A 15441-nucleotide genomic window follows, 5' to 3' on the forward strand; every position below is an offset into this window, starting at 1 on the left:
CTGTTTAAGCACATGATATCGTCTCATGATTGCAACAGAATTAGTTGTTAGCCTGAACATTGGGCCACAAGTTAGACTTGAGAGAGTAGACATGAACTGTAGAAAAGCCAGAGTCCTGTTGATCTCCAGGTAAGCGACTTAACCAGACTGTGATCCGATGTAATGGAATCAGGTGTGGGGATAGCGACTTAACCACACTGTGATCCGATGTAATGGAATCAGGTGTGGGGATAGCAACTTAACCAGACTGTGATGCGATGTAATGGAATCAGGTGTGGGGATAGCAAATTAACCAGACTGTGATCCGATGGAATGGAATCAGGTGTGGGGATAGCGACTTAAACAGACTGTGATCCGATGTAATGGAATCAGGTGTGGGGATAGCGACTTAACCAGACTGTGATGCGATGTAATGGAATCAGGTGTGGGGATAGCGAATTAACCAGACTGTGATCCGATGTAATGGAATCAGGTGTGGGGATAGCGACTTAACCAGACTGTGATCCGATGTAATCGAATCAGGTGTGGGGATAGCGACTTAACCAGACTGTGATCCGATGTAATGCAATCGGATGTGGGGATAGACTCGTGTGATTGAACGTTCAAACAGTGGCCATATAATAAAGGTTTGCGTCAGCCTACTCCAATCTAGTGTGGGGTTTTCCAATCCTGTGGGTCACGTGGTATGCCGTAGAGTGACGTGCTGGGGCTAGACAAATCAATAGATCATGACTCAAGTTTAAGATTACGGACACATGCATGGAACTGAATGTAGACTGTAATTGTGCAATGCTCTGTACCTGAATTTGTATATACCTTCACCGTAATTGGACTATTTCTGTTGTATGACAATTGTCACCTTTACTATTGTATGTACTCTTAAATGTAATTGAAACTACCTGCACTTCGAATGCAACTTGTAACCTGCGCCCAGATTAGGAGCGCTATATAAATAAATACATGAATAAATATGAACATAGGTCACGTTGGAAAGGAGGTACGTGGTCACAACCCTTTCAAATGTACTTCAGGGAGAAAGTTCGGAGAAGTCAGCTCCAGGAACAGCCATAGAGTCTTTGATGTTTGCGATGCCACAGGAAAAGAAAGGTCTTTGTGTCATATGACCATTCTGCGGTTGCTTTCTGTGCACAAATGATAATCCCCCTTACACCGCCTCACTTGAAAACGGACAAAATATAAACCATGCACAAAATGGGCAAAAAAATAATAACACGTTTATTAGAAAATGGGGTTACCCACAAATTAAATCATCCAGTGGATATATATTTCCAAATCTTCATTTTCCTTTTTACACATGTGCTTTCCAAAACTGTGCTCTTTATTTTCGCAAAAACGAGTCCTCGTGCCATGAGTATAATCCACCATTAGTCTATATTTCAGGCAGAAATTGGGACCTGTTTGCTTGGAATGCATGCTAGGTCAAAACCGATTTGAATCAATGCTTGCAAGATCAGCAGTTTTAGCAAGATCAGCAGTTGTAGCAAGATCAGCAGTTGTAGCAAGATCAGCAAAATTAACAAGATCAGCAGTTGTAGCAAGATCAGTAGTTGTAGCAAGATCAGCAGTTGTAGCAAGATCAGTAGTTTTAGGCCACATAATTAAGGGACACACCAGGACAATACTAGTAATTCTTTCTTGAATCAATACCTAATTATGCCCGGGTGCTGACAGATGTTTGCATAGGGGTTACCCGTTACTTATATGCCCTGTGCGCGACAATGTGAATATGCAAAGCGAATTCTACATAATCACCTTAATCATGGCAGAAGACACAGATCTGCTGGCAGAAATGACCCAAACTAGAGCTACATGTGCAGCTCTCAAGTCTAATAGTTCTCCATTGGCATTTCCAAGCCAAAAGGGGCAGGGAACTAGGATTTGCGCAAGGCACCAGTAGCAAGCTCCAACCTGCAGGATGTGTCCAATGCTGTAGTGACATGTCCAAGGCAAAAGCCGCAGTGACAAGCACAAGCCTGCAGTGGTGCACTTTGATGAAGCTAAGTAAGGTAACACCCCTCAAGGGATGGGAGGAGATCTGGGGCCCAGAGACTCATTCACTGCAGTGTAATGTGCTGCCTGGAGCTGGTAAAAGGGTTATTATCCAGATACCCTGGCGTGTACCCCCCACAGCCAGGCCAGTGTTGTGCAGTCGGATATGCAGGGACTTCACCTCAAGCAGAAATCATTCAGAGAGAAGGTTTTCATCCCTCCACCCACACCATCTGAAACCTCGGTTTGTTAGAAGTTTCTGTGGAGGAGGGACCAGTTTGCAAACCGCGGCTTCCACTGCTGCCTTTAATGCTCACACTCGTGGGCACCACACAGTTTACAGTGAGGACTTACGATAAAAGAAAAACGTAGTATTCCAAATCGACGCAGTGCATAGCGAATCAGGTGACGAGAAATTGCACCTTACTGAGGTGTGGCCTGCCCACTTCAAAATGGCGGGCAGGCTGATGGGTTTAATCAACCCGAATTAAGACAAATTACTTACAGGGATATGATTGGCCACAAGCGAGAAAGTTTATGAGCGATGTTGACCACCTGGCAGGGACCAACTGAAAGGGATGAATAACCATTTTCATTTGGGAAGGCAAAGAAGATCAGGTAACGAATCAGGACCAACAATTAGCTATCCAAGCAATCAGAGACACTATAAAAAGGCCACGGCTCTGCAGACGTGGACACAAACCGGCCTAGAGACTGGGGGGTAGGATGTTCAGGGAGTCCGAAGTCAGGAGGAAAAGGGTATGTTTCTTAGTTTTTCCTTGCAAAACCAAGCCCTTTTGCTGCCTATGCCTGCGGCTACGGCTACATGAGGGCTTCATTTAGGGGTTATTCAAGGGGGAAAGAAATAATCGTCGGAAGAGACCATGACACAGGGAGAACATGAATGGTTTCTGAGAGCTACACCTCAGACACATGGAAAGACCAGATGAGAGAGCGAGCAAAGAGCTTGCCGAGAGCTGTATCTCAGACACAAGGAAAGATTATATGTATATGCCGGTCCTGGAAGGTGGCGAGTGGCTATCCAAGTCTGACAATTATCCTGAGCGGGGGCAGCTGGGAATGTCTGCTTGCAGGAGCGTGTTGAAGATCTCATCATGGCCCAAGAGGTTGGCTTTGCTGGAGGTAGAGAACATCTATGCCTAAGCAGTGGTGTTTGAGTGGTCAAAGTTGCAAAGAGACATGGCCAGTATAAACCCACACTCCTTAATGCAAGAAGCAAGCCAGGCGCTATGCATTCACCAAGTGTGGTGATTGGGACTTTAATTTAGGGAACCCAGGGAAAGATCTAGAATTTCCATAGTTAGGACCCAAAGACAAAGATTTGGCCCATCCTTACACCTTGTGTGAGAATGCATTTCATGATGTTAGGCATAACCATCCTTAGGACCCATAGACATTTTAGAATCCCACCCTGACAGATGGAATAAAGGTGTCGGTCTTTCACTGCTCAGTGGTTTGTTCTCTTGATTCCTATGCCATAATACACAAACCTTCAGTGACAAGTGCAAGTAGTGGTAGCTTGCATGTGGTAGCACCAGTGCCAGCTGCAAGTGTCTAGTGTCAGTCACAAACGACATCAGTGAGGTCATATGCAGCAGGAGCATAGACTATGTCAACAATGGCACGTAAAACGCCAGAGAAATGTGCCATGCTTCACTCCAATTGAGCAAGCCTGAAATGATCAACTAGATTAATCCTGTCCAATTGTTCTCCAAAATGCATTTCCATGCTTGGACACCTTCATCCCAAAGGGTGCGCAGCACCGTCAATCCATCTCTTTCTCATTCATGGTGTTGACTAGTTGTTACTGGCCGTGCAGCGCCGTCTTGTTCCTGCTTCGGTTTATACTTGGACTGCCAGATCTGTTCCCAGAAGGGCACCCATCACTTAGTTCCGATTGCGTGCCAGGGTCTCCACCTCCTTCATGAAGCGGAGGCACAGTTCTTCCTGCCACGGCAACGCAACACACTGCACAGCAACCGGAAGCCCCACACTTCCTTCGACTGCCTGTAGAGACAATATGAGAAATGATTAGCGATAATAATCCGCTTCACTTACATAGCATAGCGCACCCTGATCACTTGAGTGCCCGGGAACTTCACATAGCTTGTTACAGAACCCAACAGACTTGTGAGCCTTCTTCATTAATCTCTAAAAGATGAGAGGCAGTACCACAGTGGCGTGCTGGTGGGTAGGGGGAACAATGGCAGACCACGTCTGAAGGAGGTACTGCGTGGTTACATTTGGTATTCAACACATCCATACTCTGGCTATCAGGCACACATTGTGCCCCAGGTTATAGATAGGCCTATTCAAATATGGTGACAGCGTCTCCTCCAATTATAGATCATATTGGTTAAGTCATCATTTTCACCAGTATTCCCTGTGAGCTTTTTTGAGTCGAGCAGGAAGGGTGGTGGTGAAATATTTTTTCATTTTTATTTTATTTGTATTGATTTATAAAGAACCTTTACAAAACATGCTAATAACACCATTTCAGATCTCATCATGTTGCGTCTTTAGTTCTTCGGTTCGTTCGCCTTTTTTACAAATCTTACTCTGGTGCATTTTAAAATATAATCAAATCCAGACTCTATATTAAACTTTGTATACACATAAAATACATAATAAAATTAATGCAAAAAATTAACATAAAATGCATATTCATATATATATATATATATTAATATTAAAATGTCCTCTACACATTGTACATTAAGTCTTCAATTTGTTATCTGCCATTCGACTAGATCCCCACAGTACTGAAAATCTGTTAGATCCAAAAAGTGCCAACAAGTGTTTCCGCATAGTGCCTTTTTCGTTACTGATTCTACTTGTTTAAACATGCTAGTATCATTTTCTAAACTGAGTACAGAACCATATGCACGGATTCCAAGTTTGTATTTAAACAATAGCTCCAGAATTCATCGCTTTTAATTGCATCATAGCTTCCAACAAACTGCCCCAGCTTTGTAATACACGTAGTTCCCCTCCTTGTACAAAGTGTCAATAAATGTCTTGGTGTTTCAATGCTCTCTTGTACCTTACACATACGAAAAACTCTCTGTTCCACCGGTAGCTATGCTTGTGCACCTTGCAACACTAGCAGTGGCAACTGGTTGGTCCGTAGTTTCAACAAGAAAGTCCGGATCACAGGACAGGGGCACTTCAAAAGATAATGTTGGGTCTTAAGATAACAATGTCCAATACCTAATATATATTTGAAGTCCTGTCTTTTTTGCAGGTGTGTGTCATTTCCCAGCCAATCCCACTGTTTCACCTTGTTTTTATATAGTGCCTTCAGAACCTCAAGCCTTGTACCCCACTCAAAACCTGGGGACAACAATACGTTTGTGAAACACGCCTCATTTAAAGTAACATAGTCCGGATGGCTTCCTCTTTCGTACATCGAGCCCATGAGCTGCAGCAGTTGGCATACAGGCCTAGTTCTTCATTTCATGTACAATAGGCCCCTTTGTATGTTTGCTTGGCTCATGAGGGACACTAATCCCAGTTCTAGTCTTAAATAGGCCATTGGCATGGTATGAGGTAAACTCAAGAGCCTCCTCCAGAATTGGCCACCCATCACGTTTAGCCATGTCAGACCCTCATGGCCAATGCATCAATTCCATAAAGAATGACACAGCAAGAAGCTCTGTGTCTAGAGCTTCAGGATTCCTTTGAGTGAATACCCGGCTGTTTGTTTTGCAAATGTATTAATTAAATATGTTAGTTGCCTAGTCTTTCTCTTTTTCCTCTCAACTATGGCACTGTGATCCCCCTTCACCGACAGCACCACTCTCAAATATAAAAGTACATTTTCCCCAGGTACGCCAGTGCCTAAATATTGCTTTACAAATTTCTAGTTGCACAATTTGAGAAAACACTTGAACATTTACTAAACATCTTTATTATTGGCTTGTCGTAAGATTGCGTAGGTCCTCTTCAGGGGTAGTAAGGGGTAATAATGCATTCTGCCAAACTTGTAGTGGAAATCACTAATCTTCCATAAAAGAGTAGAGTTTTTCTCTAAGTTCCAATGCGTAATTCTAATTCGCTTCGCACCAATTGCTTCAATAAATCAATTCAATAGCTTCAGATATTCCTGGTCAGACTTCCTTGGGAACAATCCCTAGCTCATTGCTTGCACTACATCCAACTCCTTCTGCACTCCTGAAGAGGACCTTGGAAGTGAAGGTCGAAACACGTGTCGGCTTAGCCTACACAGTCTCATGACAAGTCAATAATGAAGATAATTCGTAATTGTTCTAGTGTTTTCCTAAATTGTGTAACTAGAAATTTGTAAAGCAATATTTAGGCACTGGCGCACCTGGGAAAAACTTACTTGAGTATCACGTTTGTAGCTCCATAGGACTCAAAGCTACCTCCTTCCCATTTTGGTTTGCATCCTGTCAGTGCCAATCCATTGAATTGAGTGTTTAACTGGAACAAAGGTTGGATAGCGCAGTGGAATACGAGCCCGCCTCGGTTTCCCACTCCCAAATATAGGTAGCTGATAACATACTCCACCTTGTGTGAATCAATCCGCTGGCCAAGCCTAGCTATCTTACTTCATGAAACTACCATCATTTTGGTCTTGCTCATATTAATGACCAAGTCATTCTGGTTAGCGTATTCTACCAATGTCTTCAATTCATTTTTCACGCCCCTTATTGTATGGTCGAGAAAGACCAGGTCATCCACGTACAATAGACTAGCTATATGTTTGGAACAGATCTTAACTGGATATCCCTCCACTGCCAGTAACTTTGCGGGCAGATCTGCCAGGTACAGGCAAAACAATAAGGGTGCAAGATTGCACCCTTGTCTGACTCCCCTGTTTACTTCCACTGGGCTGGTCATAAGGTGCTTACTGTTAAGACACACTTGCACACTATTCCCTCAGGGGAGTTGAATTAATATTACCAATAACCATTCTGGGCAGCCCCAAGTGTGCACCTTTAGCCACAGACGTGCCCGGTTAACAGTGTCGAAAGCCGCACTGAAGTCTACCCAGATCAAGTATAATGCAGGGTTTTCCTTTATTGCCGCCACACTAATAAGTGTATCAAGCAACCGGATATTTTGTGTGGTTGCAGACCCTGGTCGAAAACCAGTTTGTGTGTAGTCCAAGATATTATTTTCCTTTGCCCATCCCTGTAGGGCTTGGAGCACAAAGCCGGAGAACAGTTTACCTGTAACATCTAACAGAGATATTAATCTGTAGTTCTACAGGCTCTCTGTCTCCCTTTTCATATATTGGCAAAAGAATGGCTTTTAATCATGATCCTGGGACAACACCTTCTTCATACCCCTTTTTAAATGATTTTTGCAAACCCACTGCCCATGCACTGGGGTAGTCTTTAAATACAGCATTCGACAGCCCATTGGGCCACGGTGCACGAGAACACTTACATTTTGTTATGGCACCATATATGTCATCAATGTCTGGGGCCATTGGCCATCTCCCCACCGTACTTGACTTTATTTTTCGGTCTGCTTTCGTCAAAGTTGGCCCTAATGCACTCTACCCATTTACACTCCGGGATAGGATTAAGCATGCTACATCGAGTATAACCCTTGGCCTTTGCCAGCATTTGCCATATAGACCGCGTTCTTATGCTGCACAGCACCAAAAACATCTGCTGCCATTGACTATTAAGAGCCATTGACCTTATCCTTCTCAGCCAACTCTTATATTCCCTTTTTATTTTCCTTATTTTGGCGAATTTCAATATCAAAGTCCTTACAATCCTTTCCTTTGTGTACGGCCACCTGGTTATACCTCACCGACCCTGTTTCAACGGAATAGGACAAAATGTCTGTATAAAAATGACCGACCCCACTAAAAGACCTAAAACACAGACCACGAAAAGTTCTAACTACCAAATGTTTGAACTTTTCATGGTATGCGTTTAGGTGTTTTGGTGGGGTCGGTATGAAGAAAAAAAAAATAAAAGGATGTGGGAGGGTGGTGTACCCCACAACACCGCCGCCCACTACAGTGAGCAGGGGTTACAGGGGACAGCCCCGAGCTCTCCCAACAGAACATAAAAAAAAAAAGAAAAAAAACGGGGATTTGCGGAGGTGTCCCCCGCAACATCCCGCTCACTATACTGTGGAAACCCCTGCATGTTTGCATGGGAAATTGTTCGTGCATTTCCCATGCAAAGATTTCCATTGCGGGAAATCGAGCCGCGGTAATATCACGTAGATCTGTTTCAACAGACAATTTTTCCAATCATGCGCCAATTCGACTGCCTCCCCTTCCCAACTTTCCACTTCCTGCTTAGTCTGTAGATTGATGTACCTTGACGCCCTGGATATGTTTTTAGGTGCCCAACTAATCCTGTTTCTCCCGTGATTAACCCCCACCTCACGTGCACAACCCCCCCCATCAAACCTCGCTTCATTTGTAAGGCAAAGGAGGGAATCAGCATGTGGTGATTACTGAACTGTGTCCCTCTAGCTTCTAGTGTCTGTTCTCTTTCAGAGCAGGCATTGGTGCCAAAGAAGGGGTCCAGTATATATTGTTTCTTACCCATGATCCAGGTGCATTTCCCCGGGCAAAGTCCTGGGGTCTGTCCATTGTACATGAACATATTCTACTCTTAACATGTCAATCCATGAACTCCCTTTTTTGTTTCCCCTTGGATTTTTCATTGTGCTGACGGACTTAACACACCAATATTTCAGGCTGGCTTCCGTGTCTCTTCACCCAGCATTTCCCCACCCAACGGGATAAATTCCTGATCCCCTGCAACTACCTAGGCAGAGCAAATTTGATCAATGTTCTCATGGATCTCGTCCAGATTGTCCCCATCAGGTGGTATCTATATATTAATTAACAAAACTGTCATTTGGTCACCCACCCCTTTCACCACCACCTCAATAGCCAGAATATTTTGTGTACTCATGATCAGGTTTACGTTCCTCAGAGGAACCCCTTGCTTAATTCATACAATTATGCCAAAGGGACAGCCTCTAGGACCCTTGGCCTCCACTTGTTGAAAGAGTGTAAAACCCTCTATGTGGATCTTTGCAGTGAGCCACGTTTCTTGGAGGTAGACCACATCAAATTTGTTAAGTAGGGGAAGAGAACCATTGTGATCCAGCAGATGCGCATGCCCCCTGGTGTTCCAACTCGCTATCCTTAAAATTCACTGTGTTACTACCAGTTTCTGCATGAGGAACTTCCTGAACCATGCCCATCCCATATCATCATCATCCAAAACTGCCCCATTGCCCACCACCCTCTTGTTGGGAGATAGTTCCTCAGGTGAGCTGCTTATTACTGTCTGCAGGACAATCGCATGCGTTGGACAATCCACCACATATCCCACGTTCTCAATAGTTATTTGGTGACTCTGTATCAGCTAAGTCACCTCAATTGAGACACAGTGCACTCTCACAACATTGACTTTGTTGATTTTTTCACTGGTTGGATAAAGCTAAACTCTGCAGATGACAAAACTCTCAATGCAGGTATACTGGTACACACTTTAAGCAGATCTTGCTCATTTGTGTGATTCCCTGTAAATGTCAAAGGCCCCCTACTCAAAGTAAAAAAATATTTGAGTCCTTTACAGGGCAATTGGAAAAAGGCAGTAGGCCCTGTATGGGCCTTGGTGAAGCTGGTAGAGCCACGTCTTCCTCGTCTAGACTTAGTAGGTCATGTTCCACAAGCAGCTGAGACAGCTGCCCACGAAATGTTGGTGGCGATTCATCTACATCAGGATGTTTAGCTTGCTGCTCCTCATCCAGCTAGTCAATGTGCCAGAGGGCTTCCGCCCCCGTCCATTTCTTGGTAGACTTCTGGATTATCTCGGTTTGGGTTTGCTTCAGTGTGACTGATGTAGAGTTGAGTGGCTTAGCAGATTGCTTTTGGCCCATATTTTGGCCTTCACTATTTGCTACTTGTTTCATCTAGTTCATTAACGCTCATCCTTTACTTTAGCTTATAAGCACAGTTGCTGAGTTCCATCTTCTCACAAAGATCTCCTTGTTTTCTGTGGTTATGCTAATTGAAATACTTGCTTATGAAACCTATTATGGCAAATCTAATATTAAACAGTGCCATTTATTTTTCTCAGCATAGTAAAGGGAATTTATTTTTGATTGTGTCTGAAGACATTTGTTTACTTTTTGGAATTCAGATGGCAAATGTAAAATCAGATAAGGGGATAACACCTAAAAAGAGAAAACAATATGTTACCCACACTGCTGAGATTTGTACTCTGGAAACTCCATAAGCAGAAATTAAAGCAAAACAATAATTTACTAATTAACATAACATTAACACCCAAATAAACGGTTCACCCAAGTATGAAAATATCTGATGTGAAAATTAAGATAAACGAGAAGGCGATAGGTTTCATGAAACCAGAGATGGCTCAGATTAAATCCATGTGAATGATATTCACGGATATTGAAAATCGCAACTTTCCATATAATATGATCGTTTTTAATTTACCAGAGTAAGAATGAGGATCAGATTGTAGAAAGACCCTTGAGAATCTGATTCTGCAACTACTCAAAATCTAATTTCCACAACCATTCGATCAAATAAAGCACATAGAATTCCTTCTTAAAGGTCACTTCATAAGCACAAACCTCGTCAAGTCACCTTGTAAGAATTCAGATATCATAACCGGGTCTATGTTCTTACATGACCATGTATTTCTGACTGATATCTAATAATATATTCAATGTTTTATGGTTCCAGAATTGAATACATTTGTGTGTCAGACCAAGGGTTAATTTTTATTTTAGTTGTCCTTACCAGGTAACTGTATCACAATGGAATATTAATACATAGATATTAATAGAAAGAATGATTAATGCAACATAACTATGTATTTTCTTAACAACTCTTACTTTGTTACATCTATTGGTATACACTGGGATACTTTTATATTTGTGGTGTTGCGATTTTGCTTACAACATACATTAAACAATTTAATTTCTATATTAAAACATTTAATTGCAAGAGTAGAGCATTTAGCGATCTTTTCTCGTAATAATTTGCACTGATTTTCTGTATGAAAAATTGGTTTTGAATACAACTCATAATAAAGGAAGAAGGCAGGTTATTTAGTTACTAATGATATAGCAAAGAACGTTTGCAACTCCAATAAAATGGGTAGAATTGTGGCAACTTATCTCAAAACTAAGTGCAGTAGAACTTATTTCTCAGTGAGTAACTTGGGCCATACAGTTTTATCTAATAAAGAAACTGTCAAAGAATTCAAGACAAATTATTCAACTTTGTACATGGATAATAGTAGTATAAATGAACAATCAATGAAACAGTTTTTAAGATCGTTTAATCTGTCAAAAATATATAATGATGGTAAAGAGTACTTTGGACGTCTTACATTGCAAAACCAAATTCTAGAGGCAATTATTTAAAACTGGTAAAGCTCCTTGCCTGGGTGGTATCCCTTTGGAATTTAATCAAACATTTAGTAATATTCTTGTTCCTGATATGCACAGTCTTTCTCTTCTTTTCAGAAACACAGGTTTTGACTGGTATACTCCATGAGCTGTTTTGAGAGCCTTACCCATACTGGATAAAGGTTTGACTTTAGTATCTAATAACAGACCAATTTCACTTTGAAATATGGTTTACTGGGTCTTTAAAAAATATTGGCATCCCTCTTTCATACAGTCATCGACTACGATGAGGTAGGTTTTCTTCAAAGTAGATTTTCTGTAGATAATAAAGGTTTATCATTTCATTTACAGGGTAATTCATAGAATTTCGCAGAAAAGTGTCGCAAGCGGCTGGCGCAGAGTGTCCGCGTGCGATTGTCTGCGCCAGACGCGTGCGCCAAAACCGATTTCCGCGCACAGCGTATTCATGGATTTTAGGCTCCCAAACCAGCCGTGGCGCAGAGTATCGCAGCGACCCTGCAGCAGCGCCAGTAACGCCCCCAAGAACGCCCTTGCGCAAGGAAAAGCCATCAAAATCGCTAAATCATCGCAAAGGGCTGCGCTAACCCTGGACCAGTTTACAGGGCTGCCAAACAAGGAACGCAAAGCGGGTAACCTTTATATCAGGGGTACGCGGGAAGTTTTACATGCGATTAGCCAGGGTAAGTGTATTACAGGGGTACGCAGGAAGTTTTACACGCGATTAGCCAGGGTAAGTTTATTACAGGGGTACGCGTGAAGTTGTACACGCGATTAGCCAGGGTACGTGTATTACAGGGGTACGCGGGAATTATGACACGCGATTTGGCTGGGTACGTGTATTACAGGGGTATGCGTGAAGTTTTACACGCGATTAGCCAGGGTACGTGTATTACAGGGGTACGCGGGAATTATCACACGCGATTTGGCTGGGTACGTGTATTACAGGGGTGCGCGGGAATTATCACACGCGATTTGGGTGGGTACGTGTATTACAGGGGTGCGCGGGAATTATCACACGCGATTTGGGTGGGTACGTGTATTACAGGGATGCGCGGGAAGTTACACACGCGAATAGGCTGGGTGGGTCCTCACAGGTGTTCCCTGTACACCCTCCACGGCCCCTGCAGGCAGCCCACAAAACAGGGGACTACCCTGCACACCTGCTCATGTCTCCCACCCCCCACCCACCCCCAGCAGTGTGGGGCACCCTCCACCAGGCCCCCACTCATGTCCCCTATCACCCCCACCCCCAGCAGTGCAGGGGCAGCCTCCACCAGGCCCTCACTCATGTCTACCACCCACCCCACCCCCCAGCACTGTGGGGCACCCTCCACCAGGCCCCCACTCATGTCTCCCACCCAGCCCCACCCCCCAGCCACCATGGGCAGCCCCCACCAGGCTCCCACCCATGTCTACCACCACCCCCACCCCCCAGCAGTGCAGGGGCAGCCTCCACCAGGCCCCCACTCATGTCTCCCACCCCCCACCCCCCCAGCAGTGTGGGGCAACCTCCACCAGGCCCCCACTCATGTCCCCTATCACCCCCACCCCCAGCAGTGCAGGGGCAGCCTCCAACAGGCTCCCACCCATGTCTACCACCACCCCCCTCCCCCAGCAGTGCAGGGGCAGCCTCCACCAGGCCCCCACTCATGTCTCCCACCCACCCCACCCCCCAGCACTGTGGGGCACCCTCCACCAGGCTCCCACCCATGTCTACCACCACCCCCACCCCCCAGCAGTGGAGGGGCAGCCTCCACCAGGCCCCCACTCATGTCTCCCACCACCCCCACCCCCCAGCCACCATGGGCAGCCCCCACCAGGCTCCCACCCATGTCTACCACCACCCCCACCCCCCAGCAGTGCAGGGGCAGCCTCCACCAGGCCCCCACTCATGTCTCCCCCCCACCCCCCTCAGCAGTGTGGGGCAACCTCCACCAGGCCCCCACTCATGTCCCCTATCACCCCCACCCCCCAGCACTGTGGGGCACCCTCCACCAGGCTCCCACCCATGTCTACCACCACCCCCACCCCCCAGCAGTGCAGGGGCAGCCTCCACCAGGCCCCCACTCATGTCTCCCACCCACCCCACCCCCCAGCAGTGCAGGGGCAGCCTCCACCAGGCCCCCACTCATGTCACCCACCACCCCCACCCCCCAGCCACCATGGGCAGCCCCCACCAGGCTCCCACCCATGTCTACCACCACCCCCACCCCCCAGCAGTGCAGGGGCAGCCTCCACCAGGCTCCGACCCATGTCTCCCACCCCCCGCCCAGCAGTGTAGGGCACCCTCCACCAGGCCCCCACTCGTGTCCCCTATCACCCCCACCCCCAGCAGTGCAGGGGCAGCCTCCACCAGGCCCCCACTCATGTCTCCCACCCACCCCACCCCCCAGCACTGTGGGGCACCCTCCACCAGGCTCCCACCCATGTCTACCACCACCCCCACCCCCCAGCAGTGCAGGGGCAGCCTCCACCAGGCTCCCACCCATGTCTACCACCATCCCCACCCCCCAGCAGTGCAGGGGCAGCCTCCACCAGGCCCCCACTCATGTCTCCCACCCACCCCACCCCCCAGCACTGTGGGGCACCCTCCACCAGGCTCCCACCCATGTCTACCACCACCCCCACCCCCCAGCAGTGCAGGGGCAGCCTCCACCAGGCCCCCACTCATGTCTCCCACCACCCCCACCCCCCAGCCACCATGGGCAGCCCCCACCAGGCTCCCACCCATGTCTACCACCACCCCCACCCCCCAGCAGTGCAGGGGCATCCTCCACCAGGCCTCCACTCATGTCACCCACCCCCCCCCAGCAGTGTGGGGCACCCTCCACCAGGCCCCCACTCATGTCCCCTATCACCCCCACCCCCCAGCACTGTGGGGCACCCTCCACCAGGCTCCCACCCATGTCTACCACCACCCCCCAGCAGTGCAGGGGCAGCCTCCACCAGGCCCCCACCCATGTCTCCCACCCACCTCACCCCCCAGCAGTGCAGGGGCAGCCTCCACCAGGCCCCCGCTCATGTCTCCCACCACCCCCACCCCCCAGCCACCATGGACAGCTCCCACCAGGCTCCCACCCATGTCTACCACCACCCCCACCCCTCAGCAGTGCAGGGGCAGCCTCCACCAGACTCCCACCCATGTCTCCCACCCCACCCACCCCCCAGCAGTGTGGGGCACCCTCCACCAGGCCCCCACTAATGTCCCCTATCACCCCCACCCCCAGCAGTGCAGGGGCATCCTCCACCAGGCCCCCACTCATGTCTCCCACCCACCCCACCCCCCAGCACTGTGGGGCACCCTCCACCAGGCTCCCACCCATGTCCATCACCACCCCCACCCCCCAGCAGTGCAGGGGCAGCCTCCACCAGGCTCCCACCCATGTCTACCACCACCCCCACCCCCCAGCAGTGCAGGGGCAGCCTCCACCAGGCCCCCACTCATGTCTCCCACCCACCCCACCCCCCAGCACTGTGGGGCACCCTCCACCAGGCTCCCACCCATGTCTACCACCCCCCAGCAGTGCAGGGGCAGCCTCCACCAGGCTCCCACCCATGTCTACCACCACCCCCACCCCCCAGCAGTGCAGGGGCAGCCTCCACCAGGCCCCCACTCATGTCTCCCACCACCCCCAGCCACCATGGGCAGCCCCCACCAGGCTCCCACCCATGTCTACCACCACCCCCACCCCCCAGCAGTGCGGGGGCAGCCTCCACCAGGCCCCACTCATGTCCCCTATCACCCCACCCCCCAGCACTGTGGGGCACCCTCCACCAGGCTCCCACCCATGTCTACCACCACCCCCACCCCCCAGCAGTGCAGGGGCAGCCTCCACCAGGCCACCACTCATGTCTCCCACCCACCCCACCCCCCAGCAGTGCAGGGGCAGCCTCCACCAGGCCCCCACTCATGTCTCCCACCACCCCCACCCCCCAGCCACCATGGGCAGCCCCCACCAGGCTCCCACCCATGTCTACCACCACCCCCACCCC

At 48.0% G+C, this 15441-nt stretch overlaps 1 protein-coding gene across 2 annotated transcripts in view; it reads right to left on the reverse strand.

Annotated features, from left to right (window-relative positions):
- Window positions 1-1213: 1213 nt before the first annotated feature.
- The window catches only part of LOC138548350 (vitamin D3 hydroxylase-associated protein-like), a 476815-nt gene continuing 462587 nt past the window's right edge, over window positions 1214-15441 (reverse strand). Inside the window, exon 15 of one of the 2 annotated variants that reach the window (XM_069642270.1) lies at window positions 1214-4038. In XM_069642270.1, the coding sequence (XP_069498371.1) occupies window positions 3919-4038 (120 nt within the window). In that variant the 3' untranslated portion in view covers window positions 1214-3918. The remainder of the gene's footprint in view (window positions 4039-15441) is intronic. The other variant, XM_069642271.1, reaches the window with a different exon arrangement.

Source organism: Ambystoma mexicanum, chromosome 1q (genome assembly GCF_040938575.1).
Source record: "Ambystoma mexicanum isolate Mex_15411 chromosome 1q, UKY_AmexF1_1, whole genome shotgun sequence".
Taxonomy (NCBI): domain Eukaryota; kingdom Metazoa; phylum Chordata; class Amphibia; order Caudata; family Ambystomatidae; genus Ambystoma; species Ambystoma mexicanum.